At 44.6% G+C, this 27,119-nt stretch overlaps 1 protein-coding gene across 3 annotated transcripts in view; it reads left to right on the forward strand.

Annotated features, from left to right (window-relative positions):
- ncam2a (neural cell adhesion molecule 2a) overlaps positions 1 to 27,119 on the forward strand; it is a 1,392,794-nt gene that overhangs the window by 979,702 nt on the left and 385,973 nt on the right. For all 3 annotated transcript variants that reach the window (XM_078560368.1, XM_078560369.1, XM_078560370.1), the window contains exons 3-5: positions 2,117 to 2,323; positions 5,683 to 5,826; positions 12,530 to 12,667. In XM_078560368.1, coding sequence (XP_078416494.1) covers positions 2,117 to 2,323; positions 5,683 to 5,826; positions 12,530 to 12,667 — 489 coding nt within the window. The remainder of the gene's footprint in view (positions 1 to 2,116; positions 2,324 to 5,682; positions 5,827 to 12,529; positions 12,668 to 27,119) is intronic.

Here is a 27,119-nt window from a genome sequence, read left to right on the forward strand (position 1 = left end):
CGGAAGGCTGTAAAGTGCCTAGTCGGAAGATGAGGTGCTGTTCCTCCAGTTTGTGTTGAGCTTCACTGGAACAATGCAGCAAGCCAAGGACAGACATGTGGGCAAGAGAGCAGGATGGAGTGTTAAAATGGCAAGTGACAGGGAGGTTTGGGTCATTCTTGTGGACAGACCGCAGGTGTTCTGCAAAGCGGTCGCTCAGTTTGCGTTTGGTCTCGCCAATGTAGATTTTATCTCTGTTTTTAGCGATGTTGGTTGAGGTGCTAAATATTCACCAGAATACTGGGGAGAACTCTGCCGCTCTTCTTCAAAGTAGTACCACGGGATCTTTTATTTACATCCACCTTGGACAGCAGATGGGGTCTCAGTTTAACATCCCATCTGAAAGATGGCACCTCCTATTGGGCAGCACTCCCTCAGATACTGCACTGGGAATGTCACAATTGATTTTGTGTTCACGTCTCTGGAGCGAGACCTGAGGCCATAGCCTTATGACTTAGAGGTGACAGTGTGATCCACTGCTTAAGTCACAGTTGACACTCCACTTAGCCATCAGTGGGAAAGAACGGTTAATTGAAGCAAGAACGGAACCTCATGCTAAGTCCAGCGAGAGATCTCAGTACAGAAGCTGACATCAAGTATTTAGATTTGCTTTTCTGCCGATGAAAGCCCATCAGAAACCAGAATCTCTCCGTACTTTTAAAAAATATTCAATTGCAAGAATGTAGAGAGGTAGAAATCCAAAAAAACAAGGGCTGCTATTTGTTCCGTGCTAATCGTGTGATGTTATCTAGTCACGTGATCACCACTTATCAGTCAAAATCCTGAGAATCAATTTCACATAAAGAGGCATAAGACAGACGGTTTTGCATTTTGTACCCACTGTGCATCTGTGCAATTGAACCATAATTGTGCATATGCCATCAGACAAGATGAGAAAACTAGTAAAAAGATCTAAATTTAACATTTATGTATAGAAGCCTAATTATCTGATAAATACACGGTTCTAGATAAAAAGGAGGAAAACATTTAGGAATGCTTAGCAACTGCTTTACCAATGTCCACAACCTGTGACGTTGATCAATGGGAGGTAGAGATATAAACTGGAGATATAGCCACCAACCACAGAGAGGTGGCATTATCTGCATATGATGCATTACTGAGGTCAAGTTTAAAAACCACAGGTTTGCTGACAGACTTTCAAAGAAAAGAACAACCAAAGAATGATCCAAATGTATTTGAAAAGAATATGAATGGAAAAATGACCTTTGACTTTCAACCATCAGTCAAGCTCGTAACATGACTCATTTATATTTGCTCAAAACAACGTATATTTATATGCAGGGATCCATCCTCTGCAAACAAAAGGAATATGTTTAAGCCTTGCACCTTTTTTTGTATTGCTCAGGACCTTGGGGAGCTTTTGGTTCTTAATTGCTTTCTCTATGGCAATGCCTTGGCCCATCAGAGTCGACTTGCTAACCCAATCATGACCCTTTTCTCCTGTAGTATAAACTGTTGTGATTGTTTGAAATTTGGCATTCTTGTGTTTGTCCTGATGAACATGAGATGAAAAGCTTCAGCAACATGTCTCTCTTTTCACCAATAGTCCATTTTACCCTAAATTCGAAAGACCAACCCACAAATGACTGAATTTAATTTCATTAATCGGAGGGATATCGCTGCACAACATCAAAGTTGCTAGTCCAGTATCAGAACCACCAGGTGACCATGCTAGATTAAGCCAGCCTTAGTCAATTTTATTTAAGACCCTTCCAACTTTTACCGCTGCAGGAGTCTTTCATCCTATTGGGATTTATCCTGGATCACAGAGTGAAAGAACAGTACTCTAATGGAACTCGCTGTCTGTGAGAGTGGTGGAAGCAGAGACAAACTATGAAAAGGAAATTGGATGGGCACTTGATGGAAATGAACTTGCAGAGCAATGGGGATAGAGCAGTTGAATGGGACTGACTGGATTGCTTCATGGAGATCCAGCATAGACTCAATGGGATGAATGGCCTCCTTCTGTGCTGTAAATAGAAATGACTCTAATTTTCTCAGCCTCCCAGTTTAGTTATGTATAATCCATTGATTTCCCTCTTATCTTCTCCTCCAGCTATTGGGGAACCTGTCAGTATAGAATGGTACAGCCCTGATGGTGAAAAGGTCATCTCCAACGAGAGGGTCGTAGTACAGACGGAGGGGATACGATCGCGGCTAACTATCTATAATGCCAACGAGGAGGATGCTGGAATCTATCAGTGTCAGGTGACAGATGTCAATGGAAAGTCTCAGGAAGCTACGATCCTGGTGGAGATTTACAGTAAGTGAACCCTGGCATTATAAAATGTAATTACTTCAGTAATCAAACACCATCTGATGTTCAGGAAAAGCCTTGTGCTTGTTTCAGCTCCACGTGTATTAAAATGGAGACAAAATAAATTATGCCAACAGAAGGATTCCCAGGGGGAATTTGAATTTAGGCAGGTTTGTACTTGTTCTGATAGTCTGACAGAATCAGCCAAGTTTTTGGAAAATGTGTTTTGCAATAGGAACCCTCATCACCAACATTCCAAGAGCCAGCTTGGCTCAAAGTGGTGTTCTAACCCAATACCTGGAGTTTAGAACTATTACTCAAATTGGAACATGGGTTAGATTATGTTGCCCACTATGCCGCAATTTTTTGATAGAATCTGTATAGAACATGGACTAATGTGTTATTTGCACTGTGCTATCACAGTAGCACATGAGGCATTGAACTCCAAAAGGCAAAAGCACTCCATTCAGTGCCTGCACTGTCACATCCTCACTGAAAGATTGAAGGGTCTCTAACACCACTATAGGAACATTAGTGCAAAGCTGTTTTGTGTTCTGGGACCTTCCTGATATGATATTTTACCCTAACTAGCAGTAGCTGCAGCGCAAGGTGATGGAGTCCAGGAATACTTCAGGAAGGGTTAAACTGTTACTATTGAGTGTTGTGCCAGCTCCATGAATAGGAGGAACCTGTATTTGAAATAATCACTTTTATTGTCCAACTGATAATGGAAGTTCCAGAAATAACCACACACTTCATCATTTCAATGATAATTCACTAATTATATAAGGCTTTCCATCATTCTAATCACTGTAATCTGCCGCTACAAGCTAATATTTGTTGCCATTTTTGTGGACAGGAGAACCAACCCCTTATAAGCACATGGAGATGTATTTTTGTTGCAGATTAAAAGGGAAAGATAATGTTTTGGTTAAATGTGTCATTGAAAGATATTTAACAGGAAAGGTAGCTTCCTAGGTAAGCAGTACCACTGATAGGCAATCAGAGAGAAGTTGACCCTTAACTAACTGCTATTACTGGGTGCCAGTTTAATGGAAAGCAGACTGCATAGGTAGGCAATAGTAGAATTATAAAATGATGCATCACACCATTTGACCCATTGGGCGCATGCTGATCCTTGAAGAGGTATCCAATTTATCCCAATCCCTTTGTCCTTTCCCATAGCCCTGTAATGGTTCATTTTCCCTTTAAGCATTTATCCAATTCTGTTTTGAATGTTAATATTGACACATGTATGTTCCATCACCGGTAGCACCATGTTTGGGTTGTTGAGGTACGAGATGGACAGCTATAGGCTAAAGGGGTCAAATAACCTTACCTCAACCTTAATGTTTTTTGTGCAACAGTTAATCAAAAGACCCTCCCATTGCCTCCTGTTACCTCAAAAGACCCTCTTCACTCAATACTTCAACCCATGAAAAGCTCTTTTTCTAATGTAGATGGAGGCTGTAGTTCTCCCCCTGAGATAAGGGTTAAGGAAGAAACAGTTAAAGGAAAGATAAGTGTATGAGTAGGAGGAATCACTGAAAGACAGTGAAAGGGAATGGGGAGGAGATACCACTATGAGGCAGTAAATAGGTTCAGTTTCATAGATACATTTTGCTTTTTATTCATTCATTCATGGGATGTGGGCATCGCTGGCTAGGCCAGCGTTTATTGCCCATCCCTAATTGCCCTTGAGAAGGTTATCACTGAGCTCCACAATTGTTTAAAGGGTAGAGGCGCCACCCAGTGTAGAACGGTCTGTGTTTAGTTGGTTGACCTTTATTCAGCGAAAGGGTTGGAACATGACAGTTAGTCTCAGCACCCTCCCTACAGCTGGTCACCATCACTGACCCCTGCTGGAAATTCCACATGCATGTATGTTTTGTGTTGGGGTTCACTGTCTATGCTCAACCTTGAAGAAAATCCATTTGAGAAAAGTATCAGAGGGACTCTAGTACCTGCGGATCCCTAACACCAGCAAGAATCAGGAACTTCAAGGGACAGGGTGTGAAAATTGGCAAGTATGAAAGAAGTAGCATCATGTTTTGGGTGGCTGAGGTATTAGATGGGCAGGCTTGAGGGACCAAATGACTCCACCTTTTTGTGCATCAGTTGATCAAAAGCTGCTGCTGTTGCTTCCTGTCATTCCAAATTACTCTCATCACACAACACTGCAACCCATGAAAAACTCTTTTAGAACATAGATAGAGACATCTGTCAGGTTCTCACCCTGAGAATGTAAGCAAGAGCAACTCTGTGGCTATACTTATAGTGCTTAGTCTACATGAAAGCAAAAACTGTGTCACTATCTATATGTGTTTCAATGAACTCTGAAAGTAAATTATGTGTGAAAGTAACTCCAAAGGTTAAATATTGTCGTAAGTATGCTGAGGTTATAGAATGTCTTTGCGTACAATTGGCGAACTGTGGCAAATTGCACCCAAAATCCCACCATTTTGATAACCTTTTGTTGTTTCACATTTCCACACAAGTTCATTTGCATATCACCACCACGCAAAATCTGCCATGCACCAGCACTACCGTGCAGCTTTTAAAATGCAATTCCTTTTCAATAAAATGTAACTTTAAAAAGTATTTGTTTTCTGGTAATGAGGCGCAGTTTGATTAGTACAGGTGACAGTGGTTTTAGCACAAAAAAGTCAGCGATCCAATTTAAAACTGTGACTTCTAAAACATATACACAACCATTTGGTCGTTCTATTAGGGTAAAGTATCTGGTTTCTTCGTAGCTTGAAAACATTACACGCTATAGCTTTATAAAATATGTTTATCGGCATTTTGGTGCCCAAAAGACCCAGCTTAACTTTGAGAGCGACCTTAAAGACCTGTCAGATGAGCCCAATTAGCAGAAGTTGTCATGGTGATTAAATCACCCGGTGGCGGTGGGGAGTGGGGGAGCTTGACCAGTTTTGTTGGCAGAGTCAGTTCCTAATGCAGTGATTTTTAAATTAATGCAAAAGATTGCAGAAAATCAATTTGTGCGGAATGTAATTTGCATTTAAAATTCAGCAATCCTTTGCACTCCTTTCAGGCAATTTGAGCCAAAATAAACAGCAGAGCCGGGCGGAAACTCTATCACCAGATTGTTTGTGGCATTAAAGGTGATACATAAATGTAAGCTCTTGCTGCTGTTGCCAATGGTACTGCATTTTGAATTCCTAAGTTTGTGCCTCAAAGTGTACTGATTTCATTACAGGTCAATTAATATGAGACCTGTGTTTTTCTGCCAGTGCTATTGCAGAGAGAGGCAGTAGGTGGGAATTTTCCAACAGTGATTGTGGGGATTTCGGAATACCTCTTCTCACTATGCTTAACCCTTGCTTATGTTCTGCCCACAGAAAAGCTGACCTTTCATGAAATCAGGTCTCCCCAGGAGTTTAGAGAGGGAGAAGATGCTGTAGTGATATGTGAGGTGAACAGTTCCCCTGCACCTATGGTAACTTGGCTGCACAATAATCGAGATATTGGCACCGAGCCAAGTGGTAAGTACCTGGCTGTCGAAACCACGGTTTGGCAAACTTTTGTCAAAGGCTTCAAACTCTTTACGTAACATAAGGGAAGAGAAGAGACAATCCCCGTTCCTCGCACAAGCAGAACACTAGAGGTTCCATGGGGAGGTTGTTGTGCTGTTGGGCGATGTCAATTTAGTGATTTTTTTCACTTACCTGTTAAGTGTTTGTGCTAACACTTTGCTATCTCAATCTAAAGTCTAACCCGATGGATATTACCCAAGCCTTTCAATGTCTTGCAAAGTCCACCTCCCACTCCATCCACCCTCCAGCCAAAGTTAAATCAAGTAAAACTGTAGAACACTGAATCAAATCTAGGTTTTGCATTGTATCTTACGAAGCAAATCTTGGCAAGGATGGCCATTCGACCCATCTTCATCCATCTAGAGAAAGACTCCTTTGCAACATCCTAAACGAGGAACCTTTCTTGGTCTGAGACTTATAAGATTCTTAGGGGACTTGACAGGGTAGGCGCTGAAAGGTTGTTTCCCCTTGTGGGAGAGTCTAGGACCAGAGGGCATAATCTCAGAGTAAGGGGGCACCCATTTAAAACAGAGATGAGGAGGAATTTCTTCTCCCGGAGGGCAGTCAATCTGTGGAATTCTTTACCGTAGGGGGCTTTGGAGGCTGGGTCATTAAGTATATTCAAGGCTGAGATAGTCAGATTTTTAATCAGTAAGGGAATCAAGGGTTATGGGGAAAAGGCAGGAAAGTGGAGTTGAGGATCATCATACCAGCCATGATCTCATTGAAATAGCGGAGCAGACTCGATGGGCCAAATAGCCTACTTCTGCTCCTACATCTTACGGTCTTATGGGCCTTGGAACTCAGGGGCCATTATGATCCATACAATATTTGATCACACCTGTCACTTCATAACCCATGCTTATGACATTAGTCAGGTATTTTGCGCGTGCAGAATTAAAAAGTTAGCGTCATGTCGTGTGTTGACAGGGTAATATGTCCCACGGAGAATGGGAATGTGCCCTTCAGCCAATCACCCATGAAGAATGTTCAGATTACGCAAAATCAAACTAAGAGTTACAAAACAAAATGGACAAGAGTATTATATACTAGATGCTGCAAGAAAAAGACCATTCATCCCAACTATCCTGTGCTGGTTATAATCCATATGAATCTCCTCCCAAGCTGCCAACCACAGCTCAGTCTTTCGGTTTGCCTTTGGATATACCCTTTTCCCTCATGTTATCATCTGGCTTCCTTTTGAAAGTACCTAAGCCTCAATTCCTTCCTGTGATAGCTAGTTCCAGATTCTAACCACTAAGTAGAAAGTAAGAGCAAAGCAAAGTGAAGCAGCAAAACTGAAAAAGTCAAGAAAAATCAAAATGAGAAACATTTATCCCAAATCGACTCTGTCCGGATCACTTATGATTTTGAATAGCGATCAAATTTCCTCCCACCCCACCACCTCCCTGCCCAACCCCCATAATACAGAGGGTGAGCGCAGAAATCAGCCCCCCACCCTCGATATTTAAATAAATAATCAAGGGTCAGTTAGGCTTGTTACTAAGCCAATTGACCCTGATAATAAGCTGTTTATGCCATAATACGCTAGGTGTGGGCAGCAGGGCAGGAGCAGGTGGTCCAATTTTTTCACTTATCTGTTTCATGGTTGGGAAGGAAGGCGGTCTGCCCTTTGCTGATCGTGGGTGCCACCCCCCCACTAAGGTTGAACCTCCCCCTTCCCACTCCCTCCCTTAAACCTATCTCCTCAACCCCCCGCACCCCCCTCTCCCTAACCTACCCAAACGGCCCCCCTAGCCGACCCAGGACACCAGACTTACCTGCTCTGGGGGGATCCACAGAGCTTGGTCTCCTCCTTCCTCTGCAGTTCCAGGCACATGCCGCTGACGCCATCCTAGCGCTGCCGGGACTGATGGACCTGCTGGCAAATCTGATTGGCTGGAAGCTCCAGAGAGGGCGGGTTTTCAAACCCCAGCGAGAGGCAGAAGTTCCACTCGCCCTTTTAAATCCACCCTGCAGCGCTCTACGGCATGTCGGCTCTGCACCGGCTTTGTTTCCGGGGTGGGGGTGTGGGGGAGGGGCGCATGCAGTCCACACTCCATCACCCCACCCCATATTACTCCGCCCAGTCCTTTATAAAGATTCCCCATAACCTCCTTGCCATGTACTCTATAGGCTGGATTTTGGCTATCCAGGCGGGTAGCTTGAGCCAGGAAATTGCACAATCAGAAGCTTTTCTTCCGCTTACGCTATGACTGTCAATCGAAGCAGTCTAGCAGAGGGTTTTTTTTTTATACTGCCGCTGACAGCAGCAGCCTCGATTTTTTTTTCAGCCTAAAAAGTCGGCATTTAAAAAAACTTCAGATCATGAAAGTTACATGGACCTTAATCCGCCTATTCGAGAGCACCTACATCTACTCCATCAATTTGTGGCTCCCACACCCCAGGTTAAGGCCCTGGTCACGGCCAAAATTGGGGTCCGTTTGGACTCAGCACCGAGTTCAAAATGGCTCCCGCTGAGTTCAGGTTTCCTTCCTGTGTGAATCACGCCCTGTTTCCCCCCCCTTTCGCCCAGTGAAAACAGTCGGACCTGTCGGAAATGGAGCCCGCCGTTTTTAAAGGTCCGAGTCAAAGGGATTCTGCAAAAAAACTCCAGCCCGGCGCCACTAGCCACTATATAGCCCAGGACCCCTTTACACTTCATTAGCCACTTTCTTGTGCCCAGAACTTAAGCCGCGTGATTGATTTGCACCCAGGTTTCCTTCCGTCTCTAATAAGCGGAGGAAACACTCGGCTAGCCCAGAACTCCTTGCTCCTCTTTTCCCAGAAAGAAAAAAACAATTCAACATGTTCAAATCCTAGTAAAAATTAGTAGCACTGGCACCAGTCATAGAGTTCCATTTTAAGGTATGCAAGACCAGGTCGGACAAGTTTTACTGGTACCCTTCATTTCCCAGTTTTATTGTTTTTTTCCATTCTTCCTCTGTAGAGCGCAGGCTCTTAAAATCTGCGATTATTGTCACTTAATCATTGTTTCCGTATTTATCACCGTATTTTTAAAAATTCCTTTCACCCAATGTGTGGGTTCTTGGTCTTTCACTTTCACCTCTAGATTGTTAAAAAGGGATCACGCCATTATGTTAGGGCACTCTGTTGTGCTGCGCTGAAAGCTTTCTCAATAATGTACATAATCAGCCTTGTGTTAGCAGTCTCCCCTGTATCGAGTTAAATGAGGCAATTTGAATCAAGCAGATCATTGTGCATGAAACAATGTGACACTACCAGTCATGCAGCAGCTTAAAATTAAACTTGATATGATCAGCATTGTCACCAAACACTTTCAGCATACTGTTGTCGCATTATGATGTTGATAATTGCACATAAGTGAAGCTATCTATACTACAAGGATAGAATGACTAGTGTGTACAAATTACCCTCCAGATGTCACACTTTGTTACATGTGCAAACTGACGTTGAAATGCTGCTGACCTATGACCTGAAACTGATAAGTACATTCCAGTCAACAACAACTTGCATTTATATAGTGCCTTTAACGCAGTAAACCGTCCCAAGACACATCACAGGAGCGTTAACCAACAGAATTTGACACTGAGCCATGTCTGGAGGTATTAGGGCAGATGACCAAAAGCTTGGTCAAAGAGTTAAGTTTTCAGGAGTGTCTTAGAGGAGGAAAGTGGGGTAGAGAGCTGGAGAGGATTAGAGAGGGAATTCCAGAGGTAGGCAACTGGACTCGATCAAGCGACCTGCCTTGTTCTGGATGGTGTCGTGTTTCTTGAATCAGAAAAGCGGAGAGTATTCCATCACACTCCTGACTTGTGCCTTGTAGATGGTGGACAGGGTTTAGGGAGTCAGGAGGTGAGTTACTTGTCGCAGGATTCCCAACCTCTGACCTGTGCAACATAGTATTTATATGGCTAGTCCAGTTTAGTTTCTAGTTAATGGATGGTGATAGTGTTCAGAAGGATTTGGGTGGCTTTGTACAGGAAACACAGAAGGTCAATATGTAGGTACAGCAAGCAATTAAGACAAATGATATGATGGCCTTTATTGCAAGGAGACCAGAGTAGGAGAATAAGGAGGTCTTGCTGCAATTGTGCAGGCTTTGGTTTAAACATCGCCTGGAGTACTATGGACAGTTTTGGTCTCCGTACTGAAGAAAATATATAATTGCTTGAGAGAGGGTAGACAGAAGTTCACTATACTGACTCCTGAGCTGAGATGATTGCCCTATGAAGAAAGATTGAGCAGAATGGGCCTATACCCTCTGGAAAAATATAAGATTCTGAGAGGGGTTGACAGGGTAGATGCTGGGAGCCTCTTTCCTCCTTAGTACTAAAGGCCATAGTCTCAGGCTAAGGGAACGGCCATTTTGGACTGAGCTGAGTAGAAAGCTCTTCACTCAGAGCGTTATGAATCTTTGGAATTCTCTACCCTACAGGTCTGTGGATACTTAGCCATTGGGTATACTAAAGGCTGAGATTGATAGATTTTTGAACTGTTAAGGGATATGGGGATCGGCTGAGAAAGTAACATTGAAGTAAAAGATCAGGCATGAGGTTTAAATTTGAAGTAGATTCAAGGGACCGAATGACCTACAGCTGCTCCTGTTTCTTATCTCCTTCATTGCCTTTGAGGTGGAGATTTATTTCAACCTTTTGATCAAGGGGTGCAGCAGGACCCACTTTGGTTGTTACTTCCTGAAAGAGGTACAGGTAGTTGGTACAGCAGGTTGTTCCCATCTAAATCAACATCCCATCCACCCATCACCTCTGTGCTCTCTGCCTCCCAGTCCAGCAATGCTTTGATTTTTAAACCTTCATCTTCCTCTTCAAATCCCTCCATTGCCTCAGCCCTCTCTATCTCCATTACCTCCTCCAGCCTGGGAAATCTGTCTTCCTCCAAAATGTACCTCTTCCCTCAATTCTTTCACCTCGCCATTGGCAGGCCATGCCTTTGCCTTGGTCCAGGGCACTAGAATTCCTTTCTTAAGCCTCTCCACCTCTCCGTAAAGATATGCCTTAAAACCTATCTCTTCGACCAAACTTTTGGTCACCTATCCTTATAACTCTTTCTTTTGCCGTCAGTCAATTTTCCAGTCTGATTAGGCTCTGATGAGATAATTTACTACATTGAAGGTAAATCCAACTTCTTGTTGTTGGCTGCTGGCAATTCTCTTATTTTACATGGACTGGAGATAAGACTGATGGATTTGTCTTGCTAAAGTGTTAGCCGTGACTCAGTTGGCAGCATTGTCTTCTCTGAGTCAGAGTCCCATGCCAGAGACTTGGGGCAGGATGTTAAGCTTGGTGTGCAGGTGCATACCCGACATGCACATGCGTGAAATAGCACCTGCTGACAATTATGAGGACTATTAAGCCCATTAATCAATTAATTAAATTGAGTTTTTCTCTGCTCGTCCAACCTTACAGTTGGTGGGTGGACGAACAGGCCAGGTGGCCTTTGCATTTTTTACAAAGCCTCATCCCCATCGGGATGAGGTTTCCAACAGTGACGAAAAAAGTTAAACATTTTTCAACTCATTTTTCACATGTCCCTGTTCATGTTACAGAGTCACATGTGGGGATATGTTTTCCTTATTTTTGAAATCTTTGTTTTTCATGTTAAAAAGCTGCAGCTCCCTGAGGCAGCTCTGTGCCTTCAGAGAGCTTTGACTGATTGTACCCATGTGCATGCGCACACTTCAGCGCTCGCACTCCTCCCGCCCCCACCCAGCAATGCTGAGGTTATCAGCGCACGTTTCACGCTGACTGGCCATTAATTGGGCCCGATTGCGAGCAGCGGAGTGTTGCACAGCAGCTCCCAGGCCTGCCCACCACACCCGCCCGATGAGGGGGAAATCCTCCCCTTGAGCACAGAAAACCTGGACTGGCACTTCTAGTGCAGGACCGAGGGCGTGCTGTACTGTTGGTGTTGCTGCCTTTGGGATAAGACATTAAACTGAGGAGGAAGACAGATTTCCTGGGCTGGAGGAGGTTATGGAGATAGAGAGGGCTGAGGCAATGGAAGTATTTGAAGAGGAAGATGAGGATTTTAAAATCAAGACATTGCTGGACTGGGAGGCAACATAAGTCAAAGGGTACAGAGGTGATAGGTGAATGGGATGTTGATTTAGATAAGAATAACCTGCTGTACTATCTATCTTTCACCTCTTTGAGGATGTCTGCACGCACAGGTGGACAGAAAATAAACCTTGACACTATTTCAAAGAAGAGTAAGGGAATTATCTGTGGCGCCCCGGCCAAAGTTGATCCCTCAATCAACATCAACGAAACAGATTATTATCACATTGCTATTTCATTTCCTACATTACAATGGTGATCACACTTCACAATACCCTATCAGCTGTGAAGTGCTTTGCAATGTGCTGAGGATATGAAAGACACCATGGCCGAATTTTCCAGCCCATCACGCTGACAGAATCTTCCGGTCCCGCTGATGTGAATGGAGCTCACTGGCCCCGCCATGGGGGGAATCTGCTGTTGTGGGAGGGAAGCGGGGGAGGGGAGGGGGGCTGGAAAATTTCGGCCTATGTAAATGCAAGACTTTTGTCATTTCTGAAGATTTTTGGGACAATGCCACATCCTTTGTTTACTTCCGCACCTTGTCTGAAACCTTTTCATGATTTGTATTTTCATTCTTTTCTTCCCAGACAAGTTTCTGATGATTGATAACAACAGCTTGAAGATCCGACGCATTAGTAAGAAGAACGAAGGTGTTTACAGATGCGAGGGGAGAGTGGAAGCTCGGGGAGAAATTGATTTTAGAGACATCGCCGTTATTGTCAATGGTAAGTTTACTTAACCGTTATGTGCATTTCTTTTACTTGTTCTCGGGTAATGTATGCTGTTTAATTGTGAGTTAATTGCGTACAAACCAGTTTATTGAATTTTTAATATGATGTAATTTAGTGATACTGTGTCTTTTGCACTTTGATTTTCCTGGTGGCGGAAGATAACCTGCCTTGTCCTTGCATAATGCCAATGTCGATTTGAAGATTCTCCTCCAGGTTTTCAACTCCCGCCATTGCCTTGCCCCCTCCCTATTTCTGTAATCTCCTCCAGCCCCTCAACCCTCTGAGATGTCTGTATTCTCTAATTCTGGTCTCCTATGCATACACGATATAATCACTGCGCCATTGGTTTCCGGGCATTCTTTTGCATAGGCCCCAAGTGCTGGAATTACTTTCCTGAACCTCACCACCTCCAAATCTCCTCCTTTAAGATACTCCCTAAAACTTGTCTCATTATTGTCCTAATGTTTCCTTATGCAGCTCAGCATCACATTTTGTTTGATGACACTCCAGTGAAGCACCTTAGGACATTTTACTACGTTTAAGGTGCTACATAAATGCAAGTTGTTGCTGTATGTGTTTTATTTGCACATGTAAATGAAAAGCCAATAAACCAAATGGACACAAAGGCCATTAGGACACTATTGAGCCCCATGCTTAACTCCCTCCTACCTCCACACCACCACTGCAAATAAGGCTTGACTCTGCTCTGCATCTCAATATTTTTGAAAAAAACCTAAATTTCACGAATAATTGAGAAGCTGAGGTCTTGCGGTGCTGTGGGCAGATCCCTCTCTGTGAGCCAGAAGCTCCGGGTTTGAAGCTACAGGACTTGATGGCCAAGAAAGGTGCGTTCGTGGCAATGGCGAAGCAGGCTAATGATCAACCTGTAACTCCTTCTGATGCACCCGTGGCAGGTGGTAAGAGTGAGAGAGTTTCCTGGTCAGCCAGAACCGTGTGGTAGCTGCAGCACAACAACCTCCACGTGCAAGCTCTTGTCACGGGCTCCAATGGCAAGTGTCCTCCTCACTTCAAGGGACTGCTAGAGAGAGAGAGAGAGAATTGAGAAGCTGAAAGCGCTTCATATTAAAGATGAAGCCAAGAGACAAGAACGCTTGTGGTTCCTTACACAAAGTCCAGGAGAATCCTGGCTACCTGTGCTGCCTCCTAACATTCAGTGTTACAAAGCAAGGTTGATTTATTGCAGCAAATGTTAGGGTAATGTCATGTTCCAGTATACTATGAACTTTCAGTCAATACTTTAAAATGTGACACAAACAGACTATTAAAATCGGCACTGCAATTCATGCGACCATTGGCATTTTGAGCTCCAGAGAGTCCTGAGTCTCAAACCAATACTTAATTAGATATGGACATTTGTAGCCATCTGGGGAATTCATACACCCCCTTTATTTAAGGATGGATCATCAACAAATGAACTATAGAATTCCAGCCAACCTGTCTCTATTTCACCATGAACAAAAGGAAACATGGAAGTTCAATGTGTGTGAGATGAATGTGAATGGCTCCTATCAACTTGCCTTTATACTATAATGGTTCACCTCATCCAAACTAGGTGAGTAAATTTCAAGGTGTCAAGCCACAACACGGGGTGATTGGAATCAACAGACACACCAACCTTTGTTTGGAAAAAAAGGACTTTGAGGTTGTGAAAGTCACATGGTGGGGGAACCATTTTGGCCGTCTGCTTTTAAATTCAGCAGAAGCTGCGTGCAGACAGAGAGAATTCCACCCAAAGACATTGAACTAGCCATCCAAGCAGCCAAGGTAATAAACAGCAATACCTCCAAAGTGGAGAAATTCTAACAGAGAGAAGGAATCCCCACAAACTGTTCCAACTTCAGGTTCACCCGAGAGCCAACCTCCTAGAAATCCAACTACAAGAAACCTTGCCACTTACTGAGAATCCTTCGCTTTCCAAGACATTAGCTTCGACTTTAAAGCATCACCTTCATCTAAGAAACTACAGGTCTGACCAAAAGAGACTGAGATAATTATAAGTCGTAACCATTGTAAAGAACATATCTTTTTTATTTCTGTTGGACTGTGGAACAGAGTGAGGGATATATACACTGTTACTGTCCTGGAACAGAATGTGTCATGAAAGGCAGCATGGTGCCGAGGAGGAATCCGGTCCAATGGAGAACTGCCTGGCAACAACATTTTAATTGGCTCCTGACCAGGTGACCAGGGTTTGTGTGAGAGCAGTACAGCAGAATAGCTCCTACCCTGAAAGGAAAAAGGACTTAAAACCTCTCTCCCCTGTGTGTGTAAAAATCCAGTAATTCTACAATAATAGCTAGCTGGCTTTTTCTCCTCATATCTCTATAACCTGCTCTCTCTCTCTCTCTGAAAACCCCTGTCAAGAAGCAAAGGCAAGTGCTCAACCGGTGATCTAAATACTGAAAGTGCTGGTAGACCACCTCATGTCATCAACAAAAAACTGAAAGGAATTTGGAAGACATTGATCAAAATCAACATATTGAATCCTGTACTCCGGAATTGGTGTTATTAAACTGTTTTATCCCAGCCTTAAAATCCATGGTTTTTGTGTGACGTATGTGTCTTGTATGTGTGTGTATAGGGATTTAAGAAGGTGCAGAGTTTAGGTTGTAGAGTTAGAAATTATCAGTTCAAATTTCTTTTGCCATTGGCTAAAGACAATTTGTGCAATAAACAGTTACTTACTTACTAAGTTTACAAACCTGGTGCCCATATTCTTTTAACCTAGATTTAACAATTAGGTGGGTTGATCAAACTTTTCCACATTTGTCACAGCTCAGGGAGCGGTGGGGCTCGATATTGCAGCGCACTATCTCCAGTGAGTCATGACACCACATTGTTTTACCTTCATCTGTATCTAATCCTTGTGTGTATGTGAGTGTGTGTGAGGCAACTGAGTGAGATGTCACATTTTAAAATCTGGGGCAAATGTGTGCTGATAAATAAACCTTCTTCATCTGAACACTCACAAAAAGCTTGCTGCTGGAATTATTTAATTGAGGTGCTCACTCTGAGGGTAGGAAAAGACACACCCTTTACATACAAATATACTGATCACGGGCAGTTAAAAGATACACATAAATTCTGTGCATGACAGTAAAGTGGTGTAACAGTAAATTTATTGGATTAGTAATCCAGGGTTCTGGAGCGATAATCCAGAGAACGTGGGTTCACATTTCACCACGGTGGTTGGAGAATTTGAATTCAATTTAAAAGTCTGCTTAAAAGCCTATTGTCAGTAAAAGCGACTGTGAGACGGCCATAAATACCCACTGGTCCACTAATATCCTTTAGAGAAGGAAACCTGCGCCCTTACTCAGTCTGGCCTATACGTGATTTCAAACCCACATTTTGGTTGATTCATTGCTGCTTTCTGAAGAGGCCTAGCAAGCTCCTCAGTTGTATCAAATCGGTGTGCCGATGGTTCAAAAAGACCAAACTCTACCTTCTCAGGGGTACGGAGTGTTGGCCAATAAATAATGGCTTTGCCACAAACACCCCGTAACTTGAGAACGAATTTTATAAAAGAAATATTGCCAGCACACCGCTCTACGCCATTTTGTGGAACGGCTTGAAGAAGAGCAAAAGAGTTCTTCAAGTGCCCTGGCCAACAGTTTCCTCTCAACCAATTTCAAAAGCAGGTTATCTGATGATTGTTTCATTGCTGTTTGTGGGATCTTTGCTGTGCACAAATTGGTTGTGATGTTGCTTGCATTTCAACACTGGCTAAACACTTCAGAAGCACTCAAGTACCTGTGAAGCACTCTGGGATTTTCTGAGGTTGTGGAAGGTGCTATAGAAATGCAAGGCTTTGTTTCCTCCCTCAAAGCAACTGCACTTAGTGGCAGCTTAGAATGGTCCCATTGCATAACATATTAGGCATAGCTGGGACCATAGTACCTACGGAAAATGCAATCTCTGTGTGGAGAGATCATCTGTAGGTTAATTGCAATCTGAGGTAAAACTCAACGCCAGCTCCTTTTTGAAACTAAAGCCTGCTCCAGGTAAAGCTGGAGGTAGAAGCACATCTGAGTCTGTATTCTGGCGTCTTGCTGGTGAATGTTGTACACTTCCTCAGCTAGCTGTCCAGCCTTGGCTCATTGATAGCACTCTCCCCTCTGAGTTAGAGAGTCAGAGGTCTATTATCCCACTCAAGTGCATAATCCAGGCCGACACCTCAATGCATTGCTTGTGGGAGTGCTGCATGGTTGGAGGTGCTGACTTTTTGGATGCAACTTTAAACCAAGGCCCTGTCTACGGTCACAGTTGGATTAATTGTCCCCCTGACACTTTTCAGAGAAGAGAAGGCAAGTTCTTCCCAGTGTCCTGGTCAATATTTATTCCTTTACCAACATCAGTGTAAAAATAGAAAATGCTGGAAAAAGGGTCATATGGACTCAAACGTTAACTCTGTTTCTCTCTCCTCAGATGCTGCCAGACCTGCTGAGTTTTTCCAGCATTTTCTGCTATTTCCGATTTCCAGCATCTGCAGTATTTTGCTTTTATCAATGTGACAACAGACGGTCTGGCCAATACCATTGCTGTTTGTGGCCTGTGCCTAAGGTTGCAGGCAGAGGACAGTCAGATGACGCATTTATTAATTCAAAAGCCACACAAATAAAAAGAAGACTTGCATTCAGATAGTACCTTTCATGACTTCAGGACATCACAAAGTGCTTTAGAGCCAATGACGTACTTTGGAATGCACCACCATTGTAAAGTTGGAATGCAGCGGCCATTTCTGCACCCAGCAAGCTCCCACAAGCGGCAAAATGGTAACACTCAGATAATCCATTTTAACATTGGGGAGAATTCCATAGACCTTCCCCGAATGGTGGCCTTGATTTGACATCTCATTTGAAAGACAGCACCTCTGGCAGCGCGGCATTCCTTCAGTACTGCACCAAAATGTCCACCTAGACCCGGTGCTTAGGCCTTTAGAGTGGGGCTTTAAATCTTAACATACTGGTTCAGAGCTGAGTGTGCTATCACTGTGATATTTACTGGGCTTAACTAGTTCCAGATTAGCTCCCAAGCCATATTTTAATAAAGGTAAACATCTTGCAAAATTTTTCCTGACTGCAGTATTTTGAGGAGAAATTACACCTGTTAGACTTCTGTCTGTGTTTACTGATATATAGCAATGATCGGGCTGATACCAGCGCATGTAAGATAAGGGACTGGATACTGGATTATATGTTCTTCAGCCCCTTGACTGAAAGGCTGTTCAGGAGCCTGTCCATCAAAAAGCCGGCTGCTCTGCAGCCATTTTCCATTTGACAGGGGAGGGAGTCCTGCCTTAGACAGCTGTTGGCCAATCAGATTGGTTGGCAGTTCTGTAGTTCCATTGTGCCAGGTTTGAGCTATGTCCACTGCTGGGTTACAGCCAGTCCGGTGGGGGGGAGGGTTAAAGGGAGGCTGTGACCTTGGGGCGTTACCTCTGATGGGCACAGAGGACCCCCAGAGGAGGTTGCCCCACCACCCCGCTTGCACAGCACCAGGTTGCCCAGTAAAAGCTGCCAGGCCACTTGCCTGGCACGGGTCACCCAATGCCATGGGTAAAGTAGCAGCGAGGGCTGGATGAAACCCTTTAAGCGCCATTAATTCATCACTGAAGGGCCTCCCTAGCCCCAAGAGTGGGCTGGCCATCCAGTGCCTCCACCGTCCCCCCCCCGTCCCCCCCCCTGCAAAATGGGAGACAGATCGGGGGAGCGGGCGGGAAGGTGGCGGGTTGCACATTTTCCAGCACCACCACCTCCAAACGCGCCAACATGGGGGGAGGCCGTAAAATCCAGCCCAAAGTTTCAATCCCACGGCGATGTTAACGGTAACGGACCTCGGTTTACCAGGAAACAGCAACGACAAGAACCTGCAGGCCAGCTGATCCTGTGAAACCGTGTTTCTTTCCAGAGACTGGAAATAATCTCCAATGGCACCTGGCTGCATCCTGAATGAGCTTGAGAGTTAAAAACCTGAGCAACTAATGATTGCAAATGCATCAGGGTAACAGAACATTACACCTTCGAGAGTTGCGTGCTATTTTTCACTTGTCAGATTTTACGAAGTAATCTTTCCTGCGATGTTAATAGGATATGTGTAATAGATTTGGCATGATTAGAGTGTCTGTGAGACTCAAAATCATTAACTGGGGAATCTGTAATACCGGATCCTTCACCTCCAGTGACAAATCTTCCTGTATGGAGCTACTACAGGTGACAGCACCATGATTTCTTTAAACCAGCTAAATAATCTCCCAACCTAATATATTTTTATCCCTTACTCACCTCATTTCCATTGTTTAAAAAAAGCAGCTTACTAATATCGGTGGAATAACGTCCGGCACTTTCCGGAACTGAATGGCTAAGTCAGCCCAGATCAAGTCAGAGTTGCTGTCAATTCTTACTGAAATTCACCTTACTCTGCTCATCGTCTTTTGGTGGCGCAGAGCTTGAGTATTTCTGAGAAAAGGGACCTGTCAAAGCTGTTTCACGCTGCTGCTCTGCAGTAGCAACACGAGTGGCCTTCGCCACGAATAAGATGCTGCCGTCAAGCCACAAAAACTTTCTGCCTATCACACAAATGAGCAATGTGGTATATGGGTTTCAGTACCGGTGTGATGCTGGGTATGTAGACACTACTTCCCAAAGACTGGCGGATCGTATCAAACAGCAGGTCCCAGCTGCTGTCGCAACAGGCAGGGTACAGACCCTACCCAACCAGCCCGTGCTTGCAAAACTCAAACCACAGTGTCCAACGTTAGATCTGATTCCATGACTGGACGATATTTACTAAATAATCCTCAGTCTGCTAACAATTACTCTGACAACCAATTTAAGATTGGCAGTGGGGCTCACAGTGTGGCCCATTTACATGTACTAGAAGCTACATATGTGGATACACAGGGCTCTGTTCTTTGCAGACACAAAGAACATGTACACACATTGGACCTGTTTCAGCCAAACAAAACAAGTGACAGCCATTCGCTGACTCATTCCTCAGGGCAATGCCTTGACCAATCAGGGTCAAGCTGCCTGGTTTAAATTTCAAACAATGCTTGGCAGTTGGCTGTCAGTCACCATCAGTGGTGCATTCTCCATGGCTACGCTTCTACCAGTTAGAGTCCACTTGCCAATCAATCAGCACTCTCTTCACATACAGTATAAATTGTTGTTTTCCCCTTATATTGGTACTCTTGCGGTGTCCTGTCAAAAAGCTTCAACAAAATGTCTCTTTTTTCAACAATTACTGCAGTCAGGATCCAATAGTCTGCTACAGTAAACTCCCACCATTCACGGGGGTTCCGTTCCTGCGAGATCTTGCGAAGGGTAAAATTGTGAAGAGTGAAATGGCAAACAGCAAACACCGTTCATAATGCAACTGAATTAAATATGTTCCAGCCATCCCCAAATTTCACATTTTTACCTTAATGGAGTCAATAAAAGCTACTTTTCTGGATTAAATTGAAAACAATTTTACTGAAGAAATTGTCTGTAAATACAAGAAAACAAAAAACATGCAAAACTTTTCAATTACAGAATACAGTACCCTGTGGTACAATTTAAAAACCACAGTTCAGTACATTACCTTACAGTAGAGGTAGATTGAAAACAATTTTACCGAAGAAATTGTTTGTCAACAGAAGAAAACAGGAACAGTTTAAAAATGATCAATTACAGAAGTTTAATTTACAAATCACAGTGCAGGTACTGTACATTACAGTACAGGTGCCATACTTTACTTGAGAATGGATCTAGATGGAGTGGATGATGTGCTGCACTCTGAGGCTGCCACATGAGCATCATCAGTCAAATCCTCTGTGGGTAGCCCTTGTGACCGAGCAGTCAAGCTTGTAACCTCTTTGGACTGTGGAAGATGCCAGGGACCTGAGACCTACCGAGAATGTAGGAGTCGTGGATGCTCCCTGGGAACCATGCGCAGTCCTGCAGGATGCATTTGTGGTGTTCGCACACCAGCTGCACATTCAGCGAGTGGAAGCCCTTGCAGTTGACGGAGTTGACCGCTTGTTGCCATGGAAATCTGAGCGCCACATGAGTGCAGTAGATGGCATCCTGCACTTTTGAAAACCTGAGATCTGGGCAAATCCCATCACTCTTGCATCCTGGCTTTCCTGGTCCTGTGCGAAATGCTCAAAGCTGTGTGCCTTCGCGAAGATGGCGTCCGTGACCTCATGAATGTATTTGTGCGTGGAGGCTTGTGATATCCCACAGAGGTCACCTGTGGCACCCTGAAAGGTGCCATTGGCGTAAAAATTAAGCGTCGCTGTCACTTTCACGGCCACTGTCAGTGAATGCCCCCATGTCCCCGTGGCGCCAAATCCTGCAGTAGTTGGCAGATGTGACTAACCAGTTCCCTGGACATGCAAAGGCTGTGGCAACACTCATTCTCTGCAGGAATGACAAGAGCCATCTATAGACCCTGGGCCTAGCTAGACGCCGACTGGCGACGGCTCATTGTAGCTTTTCAGTGGCGTGCACAGGAGCCCCAGCCACCCCATCTTTCTAAGGATGCTACTCCTCTTTCTGCCCAGCCAGGTGCCTCCGTCACTCTCTTATCAGCCATCTCCGCTCTCCGTAAGCCACGAGGCATTCGGCTAGTTCACCAGGCTCCATGCTCCTGATGTGCTCCTCCTGCAGGATAAAAGATAGATGCGTGGGTTAGCTTCGGTGTACTAAGGACCTCTCTTGGTTAAGTCTGAAAGCCCCTTAATGGATCCCAGAGAGTGCTGGCCACCACTTGGATGGCCAGAGTTTAGTGCACTGCATGGCTGCCCAAAACCCCACCCACCTCCGCCCCACTCCACCTGACCGATTGGTGGCAGCTTTGCCCACTGGACTGCATACTGTGCAGGCGCAGGCATTCTCCTAACCCTCACTGCAAGGCCGAGCTGGTAGCTTGAACCATGGGGGAGACTGGTCCAAACCTGAATGATGACATTGCCAAGGGGCTGTGAGCACCTCCACCAGTTTTCACATGGAGATTGTACAATGTGCCTAGTTGTCCAACTGTTCTGCAGTCCACTATGACACTCATTAGTTTGCAGTCTGTGCCGAGGGGTGAAAAGCTCTTGGTGGCACTTTGATGCCTCTGTGATGCTCGACTGGGCAGATAAGCTAGAGGCCCGACTCCAAGCATGTCAATGTGGCTGCGCCTGAATTGTCTCAGCTGCGGAGGAATGGTGACTTTATACAAGGTTTCCCGCACGTGTTTGTGCAATACCATCAACCGCAGGGCAGCCCTAGCCCCGGCATTGAAAATGCCAGCCAGCCGGGAAAAATCGACTTGCCTGAATGTGCGGCGCCTCAACCTTGAGGTCCAACAGGCGACCCTCGCCCACGCTGCTCAACGTTACTGTGCACTCACCTCCGAGTTCCCCTCGAAGTTCAGCTTGCCAGGCGCACGGCTTATAAACGCTGTTGTGAAATATGTCGGCGTGCAATCACACCAGTCTGCTCAGATGATCCAGCATGGGGGAGGGGGTGGGGGGTTGGGGGGGTGGGAGGTGACTCCAGCAAGTTGTGCTACAATGAGATGCGGATGTATTAGAATGAAGTTCCCGACATGCGGCAGTGGGAAACGTGGCTTGCCATTGGCGGGCGGAGCGGGCGATTGCAAACTGGTTTCATGACATCGTGAAACCGAGTTTTGGCCTTCCCGCCTTATTATCCGCTCATGCCCGCCATGATGCCCGACGCCAGCGGGCACGGATAATTCCGCCCTTGATCTCTATATTCACCAGCTGTGAAAGGAAGCTGCTTAGTAATTCATCTCCAGGCACATCTTACCAAGTGGGTTCTTGGCTTGACTTTGAATAAGTGTAGAAGGACCCGTTCAGACTAGAAGGAGATATTGCTGTTATCCTCCTATTATACAAGTCGTGGTTTGTGGGAGATTTCACAGGAGAGTGAAAAGTCATCCATGTTGATGTGGGCCCAAAGTCGCACCTAGGCCCAGAACACATCAGGACAATAAGTTTCCAGTGGAACTTTTACAACAATCTAATCATTTTACTGGTCCGAGTTTCTATTTATGTCCAAATGTTACGTTTAAACTAAATTCAAATTGCTGGAAAAGAGACACGTCTAAGCATTTTGTCTGTACTCATCAAGACACTCGCAAGAATACCAATATAGGGGGTAAAATAACAATTTACACTGTATGTGAAGAGAGTGCTGATTGGTTGGCAAGTGGCGTTGACATGGAGAATACGCCACTGATGGTGACTGACAGTTAACTGCCAAGCATTGTTTGAAATTTAAAACAGGCAGCTTGAACCCTGATTGGTCAAGGCATTGCCCTGAGGAATGAGTCAGTGAATGGCTATCAATTATTTTGTTTAGCTGAAACGGGCGCAATATATGCACACGTTCTTTCTGCCTGCAATGCCACTTGCTAAACAATCAGCACTCTCTTCACGCACAGTATAAATTGTTGTTTCCCCTTAGTCCTGATGAGTGCAAGTCGAAAAGCTTTGGCATGTCTCTTTTTTCAGCAATATTCAAGTTCTGTACTACCAAACGACTAAATTCGAATTCTTAAAATGAAACTTGCTGCCTACCAGAGTGATGGAAGCGGAGACAATGGAAGATTCCAAAAGGAAATTGGATAGGCACCTGTGGGAAATAAACTAGCAGGTCTACAGGATAGAACCAGAAGGGAGAGTGGGGTGGGGGAAGGCATTATTGGATTCCTCTACTGAGAACTGACATGTACTCCATGGGCAGAATGACTTCCTTCTGTGCTGCAATACTGACTGACTCTATGCCATGCTGGCAATTGAACATATTTCCTTGGAATACTAAGTCATGGTTACTAGAGTCTAGAGCCCAGCAATATAACCACTAGACTATTGCACTACGGAACATAAGAGGCATGGAATCTACTTCCGAGAATAAATCTTTGAAGGGACCAGCAGCAGCTCATGTGTACTACCATTATGAAGTTCAACTCACGAAAGAGTATTTTCGAAATATGGTCCCGTTAATCATTTGCAAACTAATAAATCTCAGTGAGTGAATTTAAAAGCTGAATTTATTTTTTTTACAGCAGTCCCACTGATACCAAGTAATAAAAAAGATAGCACACATGTAAATCATTCAAAGCCTCCCTCATTTCCTTGAGTAATTTGTATGGCACAGCAGACAAACTCAAAAGGCTCCTAAGAGTAGTGCCTCCAATTACAAGGGAATTGAAAGTGTCCATGCTGGGAAAATTAAGCTTTCCGTCTATTATGAGAAACAATTGCTCAAGTAGTTGTGCCTGGTAATTTCTCCAAGGGGGTCTGCTTTGTGCTGGGTAATAGGTGATAACGAAAATGGCCTTGAATATCTTTAGCCTGCCCTCTGTTCTGATACGTTTAAATCTTATTGTCTGTACAGATAACTTTCAAAATTAGGAAAGAGTTGTTGCATGGAGGCATTTTCATAAGCCATTACATTTTTATCGCAGCATCGATGCTGTTATTGCCAGATGAGTGGAATGGGCGGAGGTGATTTGATAGAGTCGATTAAAATGACGAAGAGAATGGGAGAGAAACAGACTTGAATATTGCTGAAAAGAGAGACCTGTTGCAGAAGCTTTTCGTCTCGCACTCATCAGGAAACACAAGAATGCCAAATTTCAAACAATCGCAACAACTTACACTACAGGAGAAAAAGGGTGTGTGATTGGTTGGCAAGTGAACTCTGATTGGCCAAGGTGTTGCCTGGTGAGTGCAAGACAAAAAGCTATGACTGTTTGAAAACCAGCCATTTGAAAAGCTGACTTGATAGATGGTGGTCCAGGTATGTTTTTGGACCTGTATTCCAAACTTGACGGCCTTGTGTGCCCGAACTGAGAGACCTGGCCGCTTGCGCAAATTACTTAAATAAGGCCAGGGGCCCAATTCTGGGTTGTCCTCAGCCTATGGGTTGGGACATGTGTTGGCCGAGTGGCTGTTGTTTCTAGGCCCCAGAACAGACCGAGACAAATGTCTGATCCCTGTCTATTAGAAGCTGCAGAACCAAGGGAACTCAGAGGGCTTGCCTGCATGGGTGGGTACCCTGGACAGTTGGTTGTTGAGTGATGCTAGCGTAGACCATGACAACAAGTGAATCCAGTTGCACACACTGGTGAATGACGCACAGCATCAAATAACCCAGAAAAGGGAAACAAAGACAACATAAATGGAAGGAAAGAAGATGATGGTTACTGTCTCACAATAGGTTAATGTACAAAGAAACATCAAGCAAGGGCATTATGCCCTGGGAATGACATTATAGAAAATGAGTTTCCATGCAACTTAACCAAAAAAAAAGTCATATATTCCTTATCACAGAAACCCAACAATGCGTGAATAAAAAAATTATGTTTTTTTTTTCCTGTGGCTAATTCCTTTCCTCCAACATTTATTTCTTTTAGTATCTATTAGTGTTACAACTTCAGTAATGGTCGAAGAAACGCGGACTGTGTTTCATCATGGTATTGAGTGCTGGATGAAATGTGTGCTCATATATCCATTAACAGCCTCAATAAATTCTCCCGCTAGGTGTAAATCATCACGCTGCCTTGACTTTCTAAGAGTCTGGTGAGTCATAGATTCCCTGGGGTGAGGGGAAGTGTGGAAGTTCAGAGGGGATAATATCTGAGGACGACCTTTACCTCTCCATTCACCAACGTCTCTGAACTGTGTGCCACCGTGGTTTGGATATACATCGCCGTCCCTTCACCGTCACTAGGTCAGGATTGTGAAACCCCCATGACAGGAGATCCTTCACCAGGACGGTAGCGGTTCTCAAAGAGGATCCATCACCATCTTCTCAAGGGCAACTGGTAATGAGCAAAAAGTTCAACCTGGCCAGCAATGGCCATATTCCCAGGACAGATTAAAGAGAAACAGAAGGAATGGACAATATGATAGATTAGGACAGTATGGAGTCAATGCTCATTCACGTTAACCAAGCAATGATGACCTGACTGACCCAAATGGGGTCAGTCGCCTCACCATGCCATTAACACCAGCAGTACCTCTATTTTGAAAGGGGGACTGACCGGTTTTAGGCTACTGGCCTCTTTTAATGTGGGAACTGGTGTCTCATGAGGTAAATAGGATCCCGACTTTCAGTTTAGGTGGGCCGGAGGCTGCACGGCGTTCACCCCAACCAATACCAAGGTGAAAGGAGAGAAGGGGCCCAGCCAAGGGGAAGCCTTGTGGGCACTGGTGCAGCTGAAGTGAACCAAAAATATAACCTCAGCCGCAGCCCTCACCTCCAATGTCATCCCTGCCCCACTCCACCCCATTGGAGACAGCTCTAATCCTATTTCCAGTCTTCTAGCAGGCAAGTGCCTTTGGACTACAATAAAAACATAAAACTCTGGAAAAACTCAGCAGGTCTGGCAGCATCTGTGGAGAGAGAAACAGGGTTAATGTTTCGCGTCCACACGACTTCTTCAGAGCTCTGTAGAAAAGTCACTTGGACTCGAAACATTAACCCTGTTTCTCTCTCCACAGATGCTGCCAGACCTGCTGAGCTTTTTCCAGCATTTTCTGTTTATATTTCAGATTTCCAGCATCCGCAGCATTTTGCTTTTTTCCAAGTGTCTCTGAACGCCTGTTTGGCATACCTGCTGATGTTAAATGAGACTAGGGCCTCAAAATCACGGAGTTGGGAGGCGTAGGTGGTCATCTGAGCCTTTGTTGATTGCCAAAGTTCAAAGTAGACCTCTGTCCTTCCACCTTCCTTTCTATCTCTGTTCCAGTGGACAGAGGCTGCTCAAAATTGAGAGCTAAAATGGCAAAGCCCCATTCCTAGAGATTGACATATGAGGAATCACTGGCATGCACTGGGAGCCACTCCTCTAATGTTGGTGGAGCAGAGGCTGATTGGCTGACCCAATAAATTGTGAAGAGTGTTCCATTCCCCTAGCACCGATATCCCTCGCTTCAGGCACAACACTTGCTGCCATGACCTCTGGGAAGCAGGGTGGTAGCTGGGCTCAAACCAAGGAGGTAAACCAGTGGGTCTGTTCCTGCTGCACCACCATTTTGTATCTGCCAAACTGCGCTGACAAGGTTCTGCCTCTTGGTGTGCTGTTTGGGCAACTGGGTCACTCAGACACCCAATGGGACCATCCATAGGAAAAGGAGGAGACCATTCAACCCCTTGTGTCAGTTCTGTCATTCAAGATGGCTGCTCTGTATCCTAACTTCATTTACCTGCCTTGGCTCCTTCCCTTAAGAAGGAAAAAAAGACTTGCTTTTATATAACGTCTTTCATAGTTAAGGGATGTCCCAAAGTGCTTTACAATCAATGAAGCACTTTTGAAGTGTAGTCACTGGTGTAATGTAGGAAACGTGGCAGCCAATTTGCACACAGCAAACTCCCACAAAACAGGAATGTGATAATAACCAGATAATTTTAATACTCTT

The sequence above is a fragment of the Cetorhinus maximus genome, chromosome 16, assembly GCF_964194155.1.
Source record: "Cetorhinus maximus chromosome 16, sCetMax3.hap1.1, whole genome shotgun sequence".
NCBI classification, from domain to species: Eukaryota; Metazoa; Chordata; class Chondrichthyes; order Lamniformes; family Cetorhinidae; genus Cetorhinus; species Cetorhinus maximus.